The 21049-nt window shown below is 44.5% G+C and overlaps 1 protein-coding gene across 1 annotated transcript in view; it reads left to right on the top strand.

Annotated features, from left to right (window-relative positions):
* The window catches only part of LOC139414171 (low-density lipoprotein receptor-related protein 1B-like), a 195784-nt gene that overhangs the window by 126336 nt on the left and 48399 nt on the right, over positions 1 to 21049 (top strand). The window contains exons 61-72 of the mRNA XM_071162057.1: positions 263 to 451; positions 626 to 774; positions 1447 to 1540; positions 1773 to 1889; positions 2084 to 2203; positions 5564 to 5683; positions 9328 to 9444; positions 9899 to 10141; positions 13286 to 13395; positions 14229 to 14361; positions 18903 to 19148; positions 19485 to 19625. Of these exons, the coding sequence (XP_071018158.1) occupies positions 263 to 451; positions 626 to 774; positions 1447 to 1540; positions 1773 to 1889; positions 2084 to 2203; positions 5564 to 5683; positions 9328 to 9444; positions 9899 to 10141; positions 13286 to 13395; positions 14229 to 14361; positions 18903 to 19148; positions 19485 to 19625 (1779 nt within the window). The remainder of the gene's footprint in view (positions 1 to 262; positions 452 to 625; positions 775 to 1446; positions 1541 to 1772; positions 1890 to 2083; positions 2204 to 5563; positions 5684 to 9327; positions 9445 to 9898; positions 10142 to 13285; positions 13396 to 14228; positions 14362 to 18902; positions 19149 to 19484; positions 19626 to 21049) is intronic.

Raw genomic sequence — 21049 nt, 5'->3', positions numbered from 1 at the left:
CTAAGCCATGCTGACAGACACAGTCTATTTAGTCACGTCTTTACTTCTCTTTGCCTGCAATAAAACACCACAGAGCCTGGCAGCTTGTCACAGCAATTATTCAGGACGAGCTGTGTGTGTGTGTGTTCAGCAGATTCCTCCTAAAGCAGTATCAGATGAACGTAATGTAGAAGTGGCATGTTAATCTACTGTGTGTGTGTGTGTGTGTGTGTGATCTGGCTGTATTCCAGACTCTGATTAATCAGTGTGTATTCCATTCCAGTGCCGAGTCAAGACATCCGGGAGGTGACGGCGCTGACTCTGTTTGAGGATGTCATCTATTGGACGGATGAGAAGTCCAAGTCGCTGAACCGGGCCCACAAGACCTCCGGGGCTCAGGGAGCAGAGCTGCTTAGATACTGGAGAACCATCCACAACATCAAGGTGTACCACCCTCTCCGCCAACCCGACGGTAATTGTCTAGACGCTCAGTGTGTGTGTCTGCATGCCTTTGAGCGAGAGAGAGGTGTTTATTTTTTTTGTAATGAGCAAATGTGCCCTCAGACTAATGATGCTGACAGCAGAGTTGAGGGGAAAGGGCTGTAGCTGTGGATGTTGGGTTTTAGTCTCCCTCTCTCCGCTGCAGTGCCCAAACACCAGTGTCAGGTGACCAACGGAGGCTGCAGCCACCTGTGTCTGCTCTCCCCCGGGGGAGGTTACAGGTGTGCCTGCCCCACCCACTTCTACCTGGCTGCAGAAAACAAGACCTGCCTTTCCAATTGCACAGCCAGCCAGGTCAGTGGCCCTTTTCTCCTACTGCTTACAGAAATATTTAACATTTTAGTCATTCAGCAGACGCTGTTATCCAGAGCCACCTACAGCTAGTGAATTCATCTTAAGGTAGCTAGGTGGGACAACAACATTTCACAGTCAAAGTAAGTAAATATTGCCTGAGGAATAATTAGAGGAGTGCTTATATTTGACATGTTATACACTTGGAACATGTCCAATATGTGTCTCATGGGAATGTGTTTCTTGCATATCCCAACTCCCCCTGAGACGCCCATAGGGAGTGTAGGGTCACGGCCAGTGGCACCCTTGTCCAGCACCCCTGGATCAATTGGGTTAAGTGCCTTGCTCAAGGGCACAGTGTCAGATTTTGTCAGCTTCGGAATTCAAACCAGCGACCTTTTGGTTACTGGCCCAACGCTCTAATCACAAAGGCTACTGTACCTGCCACCCAATAAAGCAGCTACCAGCTAAGCCTGTGCTAGTTGGAGGGGGAGTGGGAGAGTGGGGGGGGGGGGATGCTGTGGGATAGATCAAGATACATTTTGATGAGGTGTGTTTTCATATGTTTTTGGAAGATGGGGAGGGTACCAGCAGGGGTTTCATTAAGGTACTTTAGTGTCCCCAAAATCTTCCTGGATGATGATGATGATGATGAAATCTTGTTATGTCTTGTAGTTCCGCTGTGGGACAGATGAGTGCATCCCCTTCTGGTGGAAGTGTGACACGGTGGATGACTGTGGGGACGGGTCGGACGAGCCTCCAGACTGCCGTGAGTCACCAACACACACATACACTTGACAAGGTCCCAGTAAGGGTGGTCACATTTTCTGTACACACCAACTTGCAATTACACAATCAATTCACAGCCCTCTAGTGGAGCAGGACACTAACTGCACAGTACAGTACAGTACATTTTACAACCCTTCTCCCTGGTTTTATTCACTAGCTGTGTTTCTATAAAGTCGGTGCAATGTGTGTGTGTTTCTGTTCTTTCCTCACAGCTGAGTTTAAATGCCAGCCAGGGAGGTTCCAGTGTGGAACTGGTCTCTGTGCTCTGCCTCCGTTTATCTGTGATGGGGAGAACGACTGTGGGGACAACTCTGATGAAGCCAACTGTGGTGAATTTCTTTACATTTCTGGCCATTATTGTAAAAGAGAATGCATACTCGTTACTTACCTGGTTAAATAAAGTAAATAAATCAATTATGACGCTCTCCATCCTATTCTGAATCCGCCCAAAAGTTTCCACAACTATCAAAAACAACGTTGTAGACTACCTAAGGCTAACAACTTTTGTTCATACCTTCTACAGAATCCTACATCTGTCTATCTGGACAGTTCAAATGCAGGAAGCGTCAGAAGTGCATCCCCCTGAACCTGCGCTGTAACGGACAGGACGACTGTGGAGACGGCGAGGACGAGACGGACTGCCGTAAGAATCAAATCATCCGTAGATGGATGGATCTTAATAGATACGGTCTTAAAGAAGAGGCTGACTATGTGACTAAGTTTTGACAGCTCTGTACTTTTTGCCGGGGGATTTCAATTTCACTTGGCCATGAAAAATGAGCCTCTGCAAGATTTAGATAATAGAGTATTGAAAAGGCTTTTAGTTGTTGGCACTCTGGTCATTTCTTTAGCGAGAGACAACCCTTTGATGAATGACACAAGGAAAGAAAGGAACAGTAGAGAGAAACTCAGACTCTGAAACAGAGCGACTCTGTGACTTCCTCTCTGATCTTCAACTCTTGGTCAATGATTCACCCTGTTAACAATTCTCTTTGGATTATAGAAAGCCCCAGCCTTCTATGTTCATGCCGCCATACCTGGTTAATTCCCTTCGTAGACACAAGGAAGGTCCATTATTAATAAAAGCCACGTGTCCTTGTTATAATACGAAAAGGAGGTGTGTTTTTCCTTTCAGTTGACCTAGTTTGACCTCGCTGTGGATTTTGATTGGAGTTTCATCCCCTGCTTGTTATCCCTCTGACATTTTAAAGTTCTGAACTTCTGGGTGCTTCTTTTGCTTGTCTGAAATGTACAGCACCAGGTAAAGGTTATGAGACAATTCCTCATGTCTGTGAGAGAGACAGAGAGAAGGGTCTTAGTAAGTACCTGTAGTCACACCTGTCTGGTTGTCATCGCGAATCAAAGTGACAGCTCTAAGACACACTGGAGCACGGTCTCAAGACACACAAACACACACACACACACATACATGCACGCCATCCATGAACGCCTTATTAGATCACAGTGGTGGGTTAACGACTCGTCTCAGAGCTCCAGCCCTAGAAGCAGTCTGATCCCCCTCTCTTCACCTCCTGAGTCTCTGGCTGCAGTCACATTCAACCCCGGCCTGGCTCAGTGGTAGAGCCGTGTTGCCCCGAGGCCACTGGGAACAGAGAAGAAGACAATTGCACCAGCAGGGGGTTGAACCACGCTGGTAGGCTGGGTGAGGGTGAGGGAGGGTGTGAGGGGAAGGATGGGGAGGGGCTGGAGGAATATACAGCACCAAGTAAAGTGTTTCTCTGTAGGCTCTATTTTAACAAACCTAACACAATGTAAATCTATGGCTGGCGGTCAGAGCTATAGGTTTGGGGGGGGGGGGGGGTATCAGAAATATTTGTTGCTATTTTCACAACCAGATTTATGGGTGCAGTAGCTGGCGGTGGCGTGGAAGGGCTGGGTTTTGCTAAATAAACAAGTTGAAGATGTATCACGACTTGACCTCTCAATGGCCAATCAGAACATGCTCCATGGCTACATATGTGGTTGCTTCAAGTTGTCGAGAGCTTGGGACTATAAAGTTATATCTGCAAAAATATGATTCTGAGATGATTGGCATTAGAATTCCGAACCCTCATTGGTTTGAATGGTGTCAACAATTTGTATCTTGTATTCTTTTTAACTTAACAACATGAATTAGGATATTTATAGTACTATATAGGTTGAGAACATTGAACAGAACAAGGCCACATGAATAACAAAATGTTGACAAAAATGCAGATCGAACGTTATGGTCCCAAGTTGTGTATTTATGGTATTTTATGTATTGCATAATCAACTCCTAGTTGAATGTTTGTCCAGTATAGCCTAGTTTGTTAAATAGCCCACAGAAACAAAATAACAAAAAGTAGGCCCATCCCATACTTGATAAATATGTTGAACGTGTTTTTGAACAGTAATTGCATGGCATCGATATGGAAATATATTGTTAACATAGCATTTGCACTGATATAGGCCTACTGTAAAAATGCATTAGCCAGGGACATGCCAAACGTTGTCAATAAGCAATATTAAATTCACTAATTGATAAGACCTACAAAGAGAGCGAGTACTTCTAATCAAATTCTCCTAAAACGAAACAACAACTGGTTTTAAACAGGCTATATGTCTGAATACAGTTACAGGCACCACAATTGCTCCCCGTTTGCGTATACTGTGATATTAGGCAACAACGTAGGGTTTGATGCACATCCAAACTTTTCACAGGAGCTAGATAAAGATCCAATATAAAAAGAAAAGGCGGGAATATCCACTCACCGTTACTGCTTCCAGATATACTATCTATAGCTGTAGCCTACCATTGCCGTTGATTTGGCCATAGTGACTTAGCCAAGTGAAAGGTAACAAAACAGGCAAATATAGCCTCAAAGCGGATTCAGCACCAATCCCCGCGGTTTCCCGCGGTTTGAAAGTTCCAACCGAGGAAAGTGGAAGATACATTTTTGGGGGGGGGGGCAATATGAATAACGTTTTTTTGATAACTTGTTCCTAAACAGGCTCCCTACGTTCGCGGACACCTTTCACGCAATGGGCATAGCACATAATGAGTCCAAATGTTTCACAGAAGCTGGACAAAAATAATGTCCGAGATAAATTTTAAAAAAGGAATGTCTGAGTGTTCTGATATTCATTATGTTTCAATAAAGCCCTGGTGATGTACTTAAGGCTACTGTGTGCGCATCCTCTGGCAAAATCAATGTCATTACCAATTGCTTTGCCGCTAAAACCAGCTTTTTGTCGGCCTTAAATATCCCTAGTTGCACTCACTGAAATTGGCATATTGGCGCACGTTCTTAAGGACACACCTCAAATATTTCCACCCCTCCCACCTCAGTGCAAGCCAGCTGACATCACACAGCACTCCGGCGTTAGGGCTTGGAAAATGCCAGTGCGCCCGTTTTTCCATGGCAAAATTATGCGCGCGTGTGAGCGACAGAGCGAGACAGAGAGGATATTTCAGGAGCTGAGTCTCACCCAGGGTGCAGATTAGGACAAACAGAAGGAGGTTTAGCCTGCGTCTGAGGGCTGAGGGGATGTATTTCTGAGACAGAGGGAGGTTTAACCAGGGCTAATCACGCTGGGAGGGCTGAGGGTTTAGAGATGCAGCTGGAGCTCTAACCACCTCCATCCCCCCTCCTGCTGGGAAAGAGGAAGCTGTGCTCTGGGTGTCAGGGTACTGTGGCAGGAAGGAGGGTGTGGAGGAAAAATGAATCTGATTTACTCATAATTGTACTTTCTCTATTGCGCCACACCATAGATTTGTGTGAATTTGATGCAACTACAGTGCATGTGTATTTCTATTGTTTTGGTCATTTTTGATCATTTTGGTACCTTCAGTTGCATTAGCCGAGGAAGTTTTGCCATTTTTATATAGACTGGTTAACTGGTCATTTTTTTGTATAGCGCGTGGCGCCGTCTCTCTTCATCTTTATTCTTCAGAGTTGATGTACCTGTTTTAACTCCCTGTCTCTTCTCTCTCTGCTGTGCCATCGGTCTCCATCCCCAGCTGAGAGCACCTGTTCTGCCAACCAGTTCCAGTGTAAGAGCTCCATGCACTGTATCTCAGCCCTGTGGGTGTGTGACGAGGACCCGGACTGTGCCGATGGATCGGACGAGGCCAACTGTGGTGCGTTCTACTTCGATTGTACTGCAGTGCCTTTCAGAAAGCGTTCACACACCCCTTGACCTTTTTTGCCTCACGTTTTGTTGTGTTACAGCCTGAATTTAAGATGGTTTAAATTGAGATTTTTGTGCAACTGGCCTACACACAATACCCCATAATGTCAAAGTGGAATTATGTTTTTTGAAATGTTTACAAATTAATTTAAAAAAAGGAAAAACTTGAGTCGTTAAGTATTCAAACCCCTTTGTTATGGCAAGCCTAAATAAGTTCAGGGGTAAAGAGTTGCTTAGCATGTCACATAAGTTGCATGGACTCACTCTGTGCAATAATAGTGTTTAACATGATATTTTTATGACTACCTCATCTCTGTACCCCACACATACAATTATCTGTAATGGTCCCTCAGTCGAGTAGTGAATTTCAAACACAGATTCAACAACAAAAACCAGGGAGGTTTTCCAATAGCTCACAAAGAAGGGCACCTATGGGCAAAGTAAATAAAACAAGCGGACATTGAATATCCCTTTTAGCATGGTGAAGTTATTAATTACACTTTGGATGTATCAATACAACCAGTCACTACATAGATACAGGCATCCCTCCTAACTCAGTTGCTGGAGAGGAAGGAAACCGCTCAGGGATTTTACCATGAGGCCAATGGTTATGGACTTTAAAACAGTTACAGAATTTAATGGCTGTGATAGGAGAAAACTAAGGATGGATCAACAACACTCATTTAAATGGCAAAGTGAATAGATGGAAGATTTTCCAAAACATGCATATTTTTTGCAATTAGACAGTTAAGTAATACTGCATACAATGTGGCAAAGAAATTAACTGCATGTGCTGAATACAAAGCTTTATGTTTGAGGCAAATCTGGAGCAGGTTGAGAGCTTCAAGTTCCTTGGTGTCCACATCACCAACAAACTAACATGTTCCAAGCACGCCAAGACAGTCGGGCACGACAAAACATATTCCCCCTCGGGAGACTGAAAAGATTTGGCATGGGTCCTCAGATCCTCAAAAGGTAGCTGCACCACCGAGAGCATCCTGACTGGTTTCCTCGCCTAGTATGGAAACTGCTCGGCCTCCGACCGCAAGGCACTACAGAGGGTAGTGCAAACGGCCCAGTACATCACTGGGGCCAAGCTTCCTGCCACCCAGGACCTCTATACCAGGCGGTGTGAAAATTGCCCTAAAAATTGTCAAAGACTCCAGCCACCCTAGTCATAGACAGTTCTCTCTGCTACCACACGGCAAAGCGTTACCGGAGCGCCAAGTCTAGGTCCAATAGGCTTCTAAACAGCTTCCAAGCCATAAGACTCCTGAACACCTAATCAAATGGCTACCCAGACTATTTGCATTACCTCCCTCTCCCCCTCTTTTACACCGCTGCTACTCTCTGTTGTTATCATCGATGCATGGTCACTTTAAAAACTCTACCTTCATGTACATATTACCTCAACTAACCGGTGCCCCCGCTCATTGACTCTGTACCGGTACCCCCCTGTATATAATCTTGCTATTGTTATTTTACTGTAGCTCTTTAATTACTTGTTACTTTTATTTCATGTTCTTATCCATATTTTTTTTAAACTGCATTGTTGGTTAGGGGCTCATAAGTAAGCATTTCACTGTAAGGTCTACTACACCTGTTGTATTTGGCGCATGTGACTAATAAAATTGGATTTGAAATCCAACACAACACGTCACTGAGTACCACTCTTTATATTTTCAATCATGGTGGTGACTGCATCATGTTATGGGTATGCTCATCTGCAAGGACTATGGAGTGTTTTAGGATAAAAAGAAACAGAATAGAGCTAAGCTCAGGCAAAATCCTAGAGGGAAACCTGATTCAGGTTGCTTTCCAGCAGACACTGGGAGACAAATTCACCTTTCAGCAGGACAATAACCTGAAACACAAGGCCAGATATACACTGGAGTTGCTTACCAAGACAACGTTGAATATTCCTGAGTGGCCTAGTTACAATTTTGACTTAAAATGGCTTGAAAAAGTATGGCAAGACATGAAAAAAATGGCAAATTGACAGAGCTTAAAGTTAAAAAAAAAAATAATCTAATATTGTACAATCCAAGTGTGCAATACTTACCCAGAAATACTCACAGCTGTAATCACTGCCAATGTTGATTCTAACAAAATGTGGAGTAAGTCAACGGGTATGAATGCTTTCTGAAGGCAATGTATGTTATATTATATTCTAGTCTACACTCTTAGAAAAAAGGGTTCCAAAAGTGTTCTTCGGTTGTCCCCATAAGATAACCCTTTTTGGTTCAAGGTAGGAAACCCTGTTGGTTTCCATGTAGAATCACCAAAAGGGTTCTACCTGAAACCAAAATAGTTTCTTCAAAGGGTTCTCCAATGGAGACAGCCGAAGAACCCTTTTAGGTTCTAGATAGCAACTTTTTTTTCTAAGAGTGTAGTCTAGTCTATTGTAGCAGTGTTTGTAGCAGTGTTTGATGGAATGGCCTCCTCTAAAGGGACATTTGTATCTCGACTTTGTGTCTCGTTATGCTATATGCAATCTTTGAGCAGCTAAACCCAAACGTGTACACTTAAATTGAATGTGATAGATAACGTTATGCAGACATCAAATGCCATTTTTTTTTTTTTTTACTGATGACCACCTCATAAATGCTGACTGGTCTTTGATATGCTCATAAAGCACTTGTTAATATGGCCAGCTCCGGAGATTAGCTGGAGGAGGTTAAGTCAATTTACTGTCTCTTCCTCTCATCAAATGGATTGCTAGGGATTGACCTTGGCATTTCCACTGCTGCCTGTGCGTTTAATGGTGACATTTAGGGGGATTGAGGGGATGACAGTAAGGTCTCTCTATGATTTGAGTCGTTCTCTCTGGTTTTCAGTCAGTGTTCCATTTTTTTTTCTTATTTTTTCTCTCTCTATGGGTCACATTTAAAGGTTTCTTCTCATCCAACCTGGCAGATATTAAGCGTGAGAGGAGACATACACACTTTGTGAACATGATGTATACACCTACTGGCTTTGACTTACCTTCACTGACGAGAAGCAAACATCATACGAGTTCTGGAATTCTGCCCAGCATCTTATTTGTCTTTCTTAATTCTTAAATCTTTCAGGCAAAGGGAAGGAATGTATTTAGTGTTCAACTGTCGCGGTGTGCTCAGGTCGAATTTGAATTCTGTTAATGTCATACTAAGTCTGGGAATTAGCTCTCGAGCATGGTACCGTGTGGTTGTCAATTAATAATGCATTATGTATTTATCTACTCTCCCAATAGTTGGTTTAAAAGTCTGACAGGGAGATGAGAGGAAATCACATTGCATTGATTTTACAGTGTCGGGACGACATGTACAGACGGATTACTAGGTTGTTATTTTAGAAAGAAGACAGGAAAGTTACTGTTCTCCTAGTCGTTCTTCTTGACAGTAGCAGGCGTTTGTGTATACAGTATGTAAAGTAATGTTTCACCCGTTATTGGCCATCGTCTTGTCGTCTTCCTTAGCGAAAGCTCAAGGGACTGGCGATCACGGTCGCGGCACACCTGGCGCTGTGTGTGAAACATCAACGCGGCTCCCGTGTCACACACTTTGCTTGTGCTGCGCCCTTTATGAACTGTCTTTGTTGTTTCTGTGTGCCTAGATGAGAAGACATGCGGTCCTCATGAGTTCCGGTGCCACAACAACAACTGTGTCCCGGAACACTGGAGGTGTGATGGACAGAGTGACTGCGGCGACAACACAGACGAACAGAACTGCAGTAAGTCCCTCGCTTTCGGTCTCTTGTGTAGGCTGGAAGGAATGGACTTGGAACTTGAACTTTTGTATACTACTATATAACTCGCGTACTCCCTGACACTATAACCAGAGCCTTGTGTTTTTGGGGAAATCATGTGACGTAGCAAAATTGTTATCCTGTATTTTAAAGCCTTCTCCAGAAATGACAACTGCACCAAAAAATGAAAGGGATTGTCTGAGTATGAGGCTGGATCATCTGACATGAAAAAGAAAAGGGGAACGCTCAATGAAAACGCTCCAAAAGGTTCAAATCCCCGTCGTGTGACATGACTCCGCAAAACAACGTGGCCTAGTATAACTGCCACCTAGTATAACTACCACCATGCTTGGCATGATGAGGAATGTCCTGGGGGAACAGGCCTCAGTGTCATGCGCCTAAAATCACTGTCGTTCCTTATTCCCCTTACAACTCTCAGAGCCAGCCACCTGCCCCTCCAGGGACTTTGTGTGTGACAACGGAGAGTGCATCTCGGCTCGTTTCCGTTGTGACGGTGACACGGACTGTGCCGATAGCTCTGATGAAAAAGGCTGTGAGACGCGCTCGTGCCCCGCGGACCAATTCCAGTGTCTCAATCACCTCTGCATCTCCAACAAGTGGCTCTGTGACGGCCGGGAGGACTGTAAGATGGGGGAGGACGAGAGGAACTGCCAAGGACCTGGTATGAGCTCAGAGACACACACGCACGGACACACACACGTACACATGCGCGCACACACACACACACACTTGATTTACTTACTGTATAGCTGTTGGATGGCTGCGGGTGAAAGTGGGGACTTGCTTTCACTGTCTTACTCAAAGCCTACAACCATGTTAATACCGCCCTCTGTTGGAATGCATGCTTGTGTGCGTCACACACCTTGTGATTGGAGGAGTGTGTGTTCGTTTGTGTTTGTTCGTGTTCGGCAACGGCTGCCGTTTTACGAGGTCACCAGTAAGCGTAGATACAGTTGGCTTTACTGTCTCACATTGAAAGCTAGAAAATAACCTTTAACACCTTCAGAAACAGAGTTATTCCCGCACGTGAACCAATTCTCAGTTGACAGCAGTTACAGATTTCACTCCACTGTAGTATGTCCTGACATTCACCTTTTATTTTAAGATTCGGAATCCCTTTGTGCTTCATTGCATGAATTGAATGCCTGCCAAACTTGAAGTCTTGTGGAGAAGTTAATGCAAGGCCAGAGTAGCTTCAAGGCACTTCAAATCTCGAGCAGATGGTTCAATATCAGCAAGCTGACCTTCTCTCCTGTCTGATAACTACAGGTGTGAAATTAAAATGAGCTGTATGTCTCTCCCACCGAGATGTCTCCCTCTATCTCTGTCACTGTCTCTCTCTCTCTCTCTCTCTCTCTCTCTCTCTCTCTGTCTCTGTCTCTCTGTCTCTCTGTCTCTGTCTGTCTCTGTCTGTCTCTGTCTCTCTGTCTCTCTGTCTCTCTGTCTGTCTCTCTCTGTCTCTCTGTCTCTCTGTCTGTCTGTCTGTCTGTCTGTCTGTCTGTCTGTCTGTCAATTCAATTAATTTTGCTTTATTGGCCTGACGTAACAATGTACTGTACATAGAGCTTACTTTGGAGATTTACAATATTAACATCATTTAGATAATAATAATCAAAATTGTCAATGGGACAACAGTAACAACAATAATCAAGGGTCAAAATGACCATACAGTGAACAATAACAATAAGCATACAGTAGAGGACATGTGCAGGTTGATTGGTCTGTCAGACACTGTACCTCATCATATGGCAGGCGTCAATGTAGTGTGCTGCCAACCCACAGCTCTCGGCGTCCTCCCCCAACAGGAAGGGTAGCTTATTCTCATAAGAGAGGTCTTTGAAACTTTGAATAAGGGTTTCGAATTTGGGGAACTGACACTCTACATTTTTTATGTTTTGACATTTTGTCAGGAAATGCAGCTCGGTCTCAGGTTCTGCTGTGGTGCAGTGGTTGCACAGCCTTTACTCTTCAGGGAGCCATGTTTTCCTGTCTACCCTTCTCAATGGCAAGACTGTGTTCACTGAGCCTGTACTTTGTCAAGGTGTTTTGAAGATTTTGATCAGTAACCATGGTCAAATAGTTTGCCACGGTGTACTGTCGATTTAGGGCCAGATAGTACTGCATTTTGCTTTGTGCTTGTGTTTCCCTGTAAGTAATGTAGTTTTGTTTTGACTGTGTTGTAATTTGGTTTATTCTGATTGATTGGATGTTCTGGTCCTGAGGCTTCAGTGTGTTGGTAGAACAGGTTTGTAAACTCAGCCCCAGGACCAGCTGGATGATGGGACTCTTTTCTTTGCTCAGCTCTTGGTATTGTAGGGCTTGGTAATGATATGAGAGGGGGTCACTGTATTTTAGATGTTTCCAAAACTTAATTGCTCTTTTTTGGGGTTTTATTATTAGTCGATATTGGCCTAATTCTGCCCTGCATGCATTGTTTAGTTTTGGAGGAGAATCTTACAGAGCTCTCCATCTAGGGTTTCAATTTGGTTTTTGTCCCATTGGGTGAAACCTTGTTTTGCATGTTGACCCCACACCTCGCTGCCATAAAGTGCAATTGGTTCAATGACACATTCAATACGTTTTAGACAAATTTGAATAGGTATTTCAATTTTAATTTGTTTTTTAATGGCGTAAAATGCCCTGCGTGCTTTCTCTCTCAGTTAATTCACTGCCTCATTAAGGTGTCCAGTTTAGCTTATTTTTTTGTATCTAAGTATTTGTAGTGTGTGCAGTACTCTATATATTTTGTACCAATTGAGAAGTTTGGTCTAATTCCCTGAGATCTGGGAATTGGTCTGTCTTTCTCTGACTCTTCTCTCCCTGTCTATTATCTCTCTCTGTCTCTCTCTCTCTCTGTGTATCTCTCTCTCTCTCTGTGTGTCTGTCTGTCTGTCTCTCCCTCGTTCAATTCAGTTGCTTTATTGGCATGATTTAACAATGTACATATTGCCAAAGCGTACTTTGGAAATGGAACGATTCATTAGCAACATCATCAAGATGGTCACAAACAGGAACATCGAGGGTGTGGTTGATGATAAATAACACAAAGGCGTGCAGGTTTGTTGGTCTCTCTCTCTCTCTCTCTGTCTCTCTCTTTCTCTCTCTTTCTCTCTCTCTCTCTTTCTCTCTCTTTCTCTCTCTTTCTCTCTTTCTCTCTCTCTCTCTCTTTCTCTCTCTTTCTCTTTCTCTCTCTTTCTCTCTCTTTCTCTCTCTTTCTCTCTCTTTCTCTTTCTCTTTCTCTCTTTCTCTCTCTCTCTCTCTCTCTCTCTCTCTCTCTCTCATAATAACTTGTTTTTAATATTTTAGCTGAGTACTTTCTTTATATATTCATATGGAGAGTACCTGTGGACAGCCGTGGCTGCACTTGCACTGTAAATCCCTCCAATTGGAAGGGCCACACCGTGCCAGGCATGAAAAAGCTTTTCACCCCTCTCTCCCAGAGTCCAAATGGGAGTGAGACTGAATTGCTCTGATGGGTCCAAAGTGCTCCAAAACACGCTCGGAATAGCACTCAGAATGGACCCTCTGAAGCAGCTCTGTTTCTGGATCTGCAGCCATTGTGTTGCACTTGTATACCAGGTGGTGTCGTGGCCAGTCGAGAAGTATTTTCAGCCCCCGGTTTAATGGGGATTGTCTATGTCGTCAGCTCCTTTTTGTCTAGAGTGGTCCTGCGTGGATCCGTCGGTAAGAGCGTGGCGCTAGCAACGTCAAGGTCGTGGGTTCAATAACTACACATCATACAAATGTGTGCACTCACTGTCCTGTCAAGTCATTTGGAATAAAAGTGCTATGTTATCTGTTTCAGCGGTCCTTCCGTCCTGCGCCCTGAGTGAGTATGAGTGTGTCGGGGGAGGCTGTGTGTCGGCCCGTCTGAGGTGTGACGGCCAGCGAGACTGCCCCGATGGATCTGATGAGGTGAGTGCTCTCTGATGAAGCCCTGATTGCAGTAGCCGCTGAGCCTCATCATCTGTGCGATGATCCAGGATACCTTTCATGTCTGTTGTCCGTTAATGTATGGCATTTGTTCATAAGGTCATCGACATGTGAAAATGTGTCCTAATTTATCTTGGCCCATATTTTCATGGGAAATCCCCCTGAAATGTTGTTGTATGATTGCCAGCACGACGCATCTGTGTAAAATGTAAAGATTGCTCTTGGCAATCAATATCCTTATCTCTCAAGTTACCTGGATACAAGTAGTGTGGTAATGTTTGCCTGTTCCCTCCAAACATCAGGGTCCCGTAGGATCTCGGTGTAATTAAAACCATGCTTAGTTCAGAGTCACCTCCGTACAGTGGAAGCTTACCTCTCCTTTAATAAGGTCTTTCTCCACAGCCAACAGAGTCCCCTGGAGAGAGCGACGTCATCCTAGACTCGTGCATTATATATTAAAGCAATCTCACCAAAGGCCAAGTATTTCGCGCCAGGGGGCATGTTGATTAATTCAACCTATAACTCACAGTTTATAACACATCCCTCTGTCATGTTTTGTAAAAAAAATATATAATTCACATTTAATCTGAAAATGACAATGGACAAAATCTTCTTCTCCTGTTTCTTCTTCTGCTTGGCGTACATCATAATGTAATGTTAAGACTTGGACAAGCCACTTTGAGACCTGGCAGTGGCTTGGTAGAGGACAGGGGTGTATGTGTTTGTTGTTATTGAGGTGTGTGTGTGTGTGTGTGTGTGTGTGTGTGTGTGTGTGTGTGTGTGTGTGTGTGTGTGTGTGTGTGTTGTGCCGACAGGTAGACTGTGTGAGGGAGTGCAGGGAGGATGAGTTCCTGTGTCTGAACAGAGCTCACTGCATCCCCAGCCGCTGGCATTGTGATGCCCTGCCTGACTGTGTGGATCACAGTGATGAGCATAACTGTGTCCAGGGTGAGCCTAGAACACACACACACACACAATGTTTTTTACAACATGTGTGTTGTATTATTCACTCAGTCAGTATTATGTAAGAAAAAATATGTGTCCATTGCTGTCTCTCTTCAGTGCTCTCTGAAATGGTGAGGACATGTTGATGGGTACAGTGGTGGGAAAAGTACCCAATTGTCATACAGTACTGTACTTGAGTAAAAGTAAAGATACCGTAATAGAAATTGACTCAAGTAAAAGTGAGTCACCCAATAAAATGTTAATTGAGTAAAATTAGGTTTTAAATATACTTAAGTATCAAAATAAATGTAATTTGCTCAAATATACGTAAGTATCAAAAGAAAAAGTATAAATAATTTCAGATACTTTATATTAAGCAAACCAGACAGCACTCATTTCTTTTTTTTTTTAAATGTACGGATAGCCAGGGGCACACTCCAACACTCAGACATCATTTACCAGCAAAGCACGTGTGTTTAGTGGATCTGCCAGTTCAGAGGTAATAGGGATGACCAGGGATGTTTTTTCTTTTCTTTTCTTGATAAGTGCATGAATTTTCCATTTTCCTGTTCTGCTAAGCATTCAACATTAGTACTTTTGGGTGTCAGAGAAAATGTATGGTGTAAAAAGTACATTATTTTCTTTACGAATGTAGTGGAGTAAAAGTACATGATGTCTAAAATATAAAAAGTGAAGTACAGATACCCCCAAAAACGACTTAAGAAAAAATCATTTAAAGTACTACTTAAGTACTTTGCAACACTGGATGGGAGAGGCGAGTAGAAAGTGGGTTGCAGTATTAATCAATATAAAGAGAAACAGCTGTTCCCTCATCTCCTCAGAAAAGCATGCACGTTCAACCTGTTGCGGCTTCAAGTCACATAACATAATTTCATGACTTGAGACTCGACTTGATAGAAAATAACTCGAGACTTGACTTCGACTTGGAGCCTCAAGACTCGGGACTTGACTTTGACGAGAGACTGATGACTAAATTATCTGGCCAGGTTAGTCGGTCATTTCGAGGCAGAGTCTCAGTGCAATATTTTCCACACAGTCACAATAGTCGCAGCATTGCACTTTCAAAATGAACGTGTAGCAGATTGGCTAGTGTAACACACACACTGCACACTGACTGGACCAGCAAACGGTCAATCAACACAGGTTGGGTGAGCTAGTGAACAGATATATACAGTACCAGTAAAAAGTTTGGACACACCTACTCATTCAAGGTTTCTCTTTATTTTTTGCTATTTTCTACATTGTAGAATAGTAGTGAAGACATCAACACTATCAAATAACACACATGGAATCATGCAGTTACAAAAAAGTGTTAAACAAATGAAAATATATTTTATATTGGAGATTCTTCAAAGTAAGCCTCCCTTTGCCTTGATGGCAGCCCGGCACACTCTTGGCAACCGGCTTCATAAGGTAGTCACCTGGAATGCATTTCAATGAACAGGTGTGCCTTGTTAAAAGGTCATTTTTGGAAGTGCTATGAATGAACTGGCTGTCATGAGGACCGCCACAGGAAAGGAAGACCCAGAGGTACCTCTGCTGCAGAGGATAAATTAATTAGAGTTAACTGCACCTCAGATTGCAGCCCAAATACATGCTTCACAGAGTTCAAGTAACAGACACATCTCAACATCAGCTGACTACGTGAATCAGGCCTTCATGGTCAAATTGCTGCAAAGAAACCACTACTGAAGGACATCAATAATAAGAAGAGACTTGCTTGGGCCAAGAAACATGAGCAATTAGACCGGTGGAAATCTGTCCTTTGGTCTGATGAGTCCAAATTTGAGATTTTTGGTTCCAACCACTGTGTCTTTGTGAGACGCAGAGTAGAATGATCTCCACATGTGTGGTTCCCACTGTGACGCATGGAGGAGGTGGTGTGATGCTGTGAGTGTGCTTTGCTGGTGACACTGTCTGTGATTTATTTAGAATTCAAGGCACACTTAACCAGCATGGCTACCACAGCATTCTGCAGCAATACGCCATCCCATCTGGTTTGCGCTTAGTGGGAATATCATTTGTTTTTCAACAGGACAATGACCCAAAAAACACCTCCAGGCTATGTAAGGGCTATTTGACCAAGAAGGAGAGTGATGGAGTGCTGCATCAGATGACCTGGCCTCCAAAATCACCTGACCTCAACGCAATTGAGATGGTTTGGGATGAGTTGGACCGCAGAGTGAAGGAAAAGCAGCCAACAAGTGCTCAGCAGATGTGGGAACTCTTTCAAGACTGTTGGAAAAACATTCCAGGTGAAGCTGGTTGAGAGAATTCCAAGAATGTGCAAAGCGGTCATCAAGGCTTTTTTTGAAGGATCTGAAATATATTTTTTGATTTGTTTAACACTTTTTTTTGGTTACTACATGATTCCATACGTCTTATTTCATAGTTTTGATGTCTTCACTATTATTCTACCATGTAAAAAATAAAGACGAATCCTGAAATGAGTAGGTGTGTCCAAACTTTTGACTGGTACTGTATGTGTATTTTTTTTAATTGACAGTTCTATTTGGGACTCGACTTGAGAATCGGACCTTGTGACTTACTTGTGACTGAAATAAAAGTGACTTGGTCCCACCTCTGATGTATTGAGTATTACTCTCCCAAGTGTAGGCCTGGTTACCTGGGGAAAAACGTATACATACAGTGCCTTGCGAAAGTATTCTGGCCCCCTTGAACTTTGCGACCTTTTGCCATATTTCAGGCTTCAAACATAAAGATATAAAACACTGTATTTTTTTTGTGAAGAATCAACAACAAGTGGGACACAATCATGAAGTGGAACGACATTTATTGGATATTTCAAACTTTTTTAACAAATCAAAAACTGAAAAATTGGGCGTGCAAAATTATTCAGCCCCCTTACGTTAATACTTTGTAGCGCCACCTTTTGCTGCGATTACAGCTGTAAGTCGCTTGGGGTATGTCTCTATCAGTTTTGCACATCGAGAGACTTGACATTTTTTCCCATTCCTCCTTGCAAAACAGCTCGAGCTCAGTGAGGTTGGATGGAGAGCATTTGTGAACAGCAGTTTTCAGTTCTTTCCACAGATTCTCGATTGGATTCAGGTCTGGACTTTGACTTGGCCATTCTAACACCTGGATATGTTTATTTTTGAACCATTCCATTATAGATTTTGCTTTATGTTTTGGATCATTGTCTTGTTGGAAGACAAATCTCCATCCCAGTCTCAGGTCTTTTGCAGACTCCATCAGGTTTTCTTCCAGAATGGTCCTGTATTTGGCTCCATCCATCTTCCCATCAATTTTAACCATCTTCCCTGTCCCTGCTGAAGAAAAGCAGGCCCAAACCATGATGCTGCCACCACCATGTTTGACAGTGGGGATGGTGTGTTCAGGGTGATGAGCTGTGTTGCTTTTACGCCAAACATAACGTTTTGCATTGTTGCCAAAAAGTTCAATTTTGGTTTCATCTGACCAGAGCACCTTCTTCCACATGTTTGGTGTGTCTCCCAGGTGGCTTGTGGCAAACTTTAAACAACACTTTTTATGGATATCTTTAAGAAATGGCTTTCTTCTTGCCACTCTTCCATAAAGGCCAGATTTGTGCAATATACGACTGATTGTTGTCCTATGGACAGAGTCTCCCACCTCAGCTGTAGATCTCTGCAGTTCATCCAGAGTGATCATGGGCCTCTTGGCTGCATCTCTGATCAGTCTTCTCCTTGTATGAGCTGAAAGTTTAGAGGGACGGCCAGGTCTTGGTAGATTTGCAGTGGTCCGATACTCCTTCCATTTCAATATTATCGCTTGCACAGTGCTCCTTGGGATGTTTAAAGCTTGGGAAAAAATGTTGTATCCAAATCCGGCTTTAAACTTCTTCACAACAGTATCTCGGACCTGCCTGGTGTGTTCCTTGTTCTTCATGATGCTCTCTGCGCTTTTAACGGACCTCTGAGACTATCACAGTGCAGGTGCATTTATACGGAGACTTGATTACACACAGGTGGATTGTATTTATCATCATTAGTCATTTAGGTCAACATTGGATCATTCAGAGATCCTCACTGAACTTCTGGAGAGAGTTTGCTGCACTGAAAGTAAAGGGGCTGAATAATTTTGCACGCCCAATTTTTCAGTTTTTGATTTGTTAAAATAGTTTGAAATATCCAATAAATGTCGTTCCACTTCATGATTGTGTCCCACTTGTTGTTGATTCTTCACAAAAAAATACAGTTTTATATCTTTATGTTTGAAGCCTGAAATGTGGCTAAAGGTCGCAAAGTTCAAGGGGGCAGAATACTTTCGCAAGGCACTGTGTATATATATATATATATATATATAAGACAAATATGATTTGTCCCCAAAATATGATTGGTCACCTAAATATGTTTTTTTTTTTTAATATATATATTTTAAATATATTTAGGTGACCAATCATATTTTGGGGACAAATCATATTTAGTTCAAAAATCATATTTTTGTTGTAAAACTATTTTGGTGAAAAATCATATTTAGGTGAAGAAAATTTGTTTCCTACTGTATTGTTTCTCTTGCAGCAGCCCACTCTTGCCTTGCGGATGAGTTTATCTGTACCAACACACTGTGTAAGCTTTACATCTGGGTGTGTGATGGAGAGGATGACTGTGGAGATAACTCTGATGAAGACTCTGACATGTGTGCTAAACTGCCGTGTCCACCGAGCAGACCCTACCGCTGTCGGAACGACAGGGTGTGTCTGCGCTCGGAGCAGGTGTGCAACGGAATCGACGACTGTGGGGACAACTCCGATGAAGACGATTGTGGTGAGTCCAATCATGTCTGCTAACTTTTGAACTTAATCGTTCAGATGATCACAAAGAACCCAGAATCACAAAGCTCCTCGGTTTTGTCTACGTGTTTTATTTCACCTTTATTTTAGCAGGGAGTCCCATTAAGACCAATATCTATTTTACAGGGGAGTCCTGTACACACACACACACACACACACACACACACACGTCCATCATTGTTGGTGTAAAAAATGAAAGCTGGAGATAGCAATAGCCTCGCTATGGTGTTGAAACATGCCTGTTCTATCTTTGGCCCCATGGCTGTTACCTTCTCCTTCTCCCCCTGGCTGGTCCTGTATCCTGGATCAGAAGATGTGATGCGGACCCCAAGGCCCTGTGGTAAGGTGGAGTTCACCTGCAGTAACCATCGCTGCGTCGCGCAGGAGCTGCAGTGTGACCTGTTCGATGACTGTGGAGACGGGGGCTCGGATGAACTCCACTGTAAAGGTGGTACGTGGCTTCTAAAGTCTCTCGCTCTTCGATGTTGACCTTTGTCTCTCTATCTCTCTTTCAAAATATCCCTCCCTCCATATCGATCTCACTCTCTGTCTTTGTCTCTCTCTTTCGCTCTCTCTCACACTCTCTCGTACGCTCTCGCTCGCTCTCTCTAGCACACGCTCTCGCTCGCTCTCTCTCGCACGCTCTCGCTCTCTCTCGTACGCTCTCGCTCTCTCTCGCACGCTCTCGCTCTCTCTCGCACACGCGCTCTCTCTCGCACGCTCTCGCTCGCTCTCTCGCACGCTCTCGCTCGCTCTCTCTCGCACGCTCTCGCTCGCTCTCTCTCGCACGCTCTCGCTCGCTCTCTCTCGCACGCTCTCGCTCGCTCTCTCTCGCACGCTCTCGCTCGCTCTCTCTCTCTCGCACGCTCGCGCTCGAGCTCTCTTGCTCGCTCGCTCTCTCTCTTGCTCGCTCGCTCTCTCTCCTGCTCGCTCGAGCTCTCTTGCTCGCTCGCTCTCTCTCCTGCTCGCTCGCTCTCTCTCCTGCTCGCTCGCTCTCTCTCCTGCTCGCTCGCTCTCTCTCCTGCTCGCTCGCTCTCTTGCACTCTCGCGCTCGCTTACTCGCTCTCTCTCCCTCGCTCTCTCCCTCGCTCTCTCTCCCGCTCTCTCGCACTCGCTCTCTCGCACTCGCTCTCTCGCACTCGCTCTCTCGCACACTCGCTCTCTCGCACGCTCACTCTCTCGCACGCTCACGCTCTCGTTCTCCCTCGCACGCTCTCTCTCGCACGCTCTCGCTCGCTCTCTCTCGCACGCTCTCGCTCGCTCTCTCTCGCACGCTCTCGCTCGCACGCTCTCGCTCGAGCTCTCTCGCTCGCTCTCTCTCCTGCTCGCTCGAGCTCTCTCGCTTGCTCGCTCTCTCTCTCTCCTGCTCGCTCGCTCTCTCTCCTGCTCGCTCGCTCTCTCTCCTGCTCGCTCGCTCTTGCTTGCTCGAGCTCTCTTGCTCGCTCGCTCTCTCTCTTGCTCGCTCGCTCTCTCTCTTGCTCGCTCGCTCTCTCTCCTGCTCGCTCGCTCTCTCTCCTGCTCGCTCGCTCTCTCTCCTGCTCGCTCGCTCTCTCGCACGCTCACTCTCGCTCTCTCGCACGCTCACTCTCGCTCTCTCGCACGCTCACTCTCGCTCTCTCGCACGCTCACTCTCGCTCTCTCGCACGCTCACTCTCTCGCTCTCTCGCACGCTCGCTCTCTCGCACGCTCGCTCTCTCGCACGCTCACTCTCTTGCACGCTCACGCTCTCTCACGCTTTCTCCCTCGCTCTCTCTCGCACTCTCTCGCACTCTCTCCCTCGCTCTCTCTCGCACTCTCTCCCTCGCTCTCTCTCTCTCGCACTCTCTCCCTCGCTCTCTCTCTCTCGCACTCTCTCCCTCGCTCTCTGTCGCACTC

This window comes from Oncorhynchus clarkii, chromosome 7 (genome assembly GCF_045791955.1).
Source record: "Oncorhynchus clarkii lewisi isolate Uvic-CL-2024 chromosome 7, UVic_Ocla_1.0, whole genome shotgun sequence".
Lineage (NCBI taxonomy): Eukaryota > Metazoa > Chordata > Actinopteri > Salmoniformes > Salmonidae > Oncorhynchus > Oncorhynchus clarkii.
The sequence above is the reverse complement of the archived record's forward strand: the minus strand, read 5'-3'. Positions and strand labels throughout refer to the sequence as shown.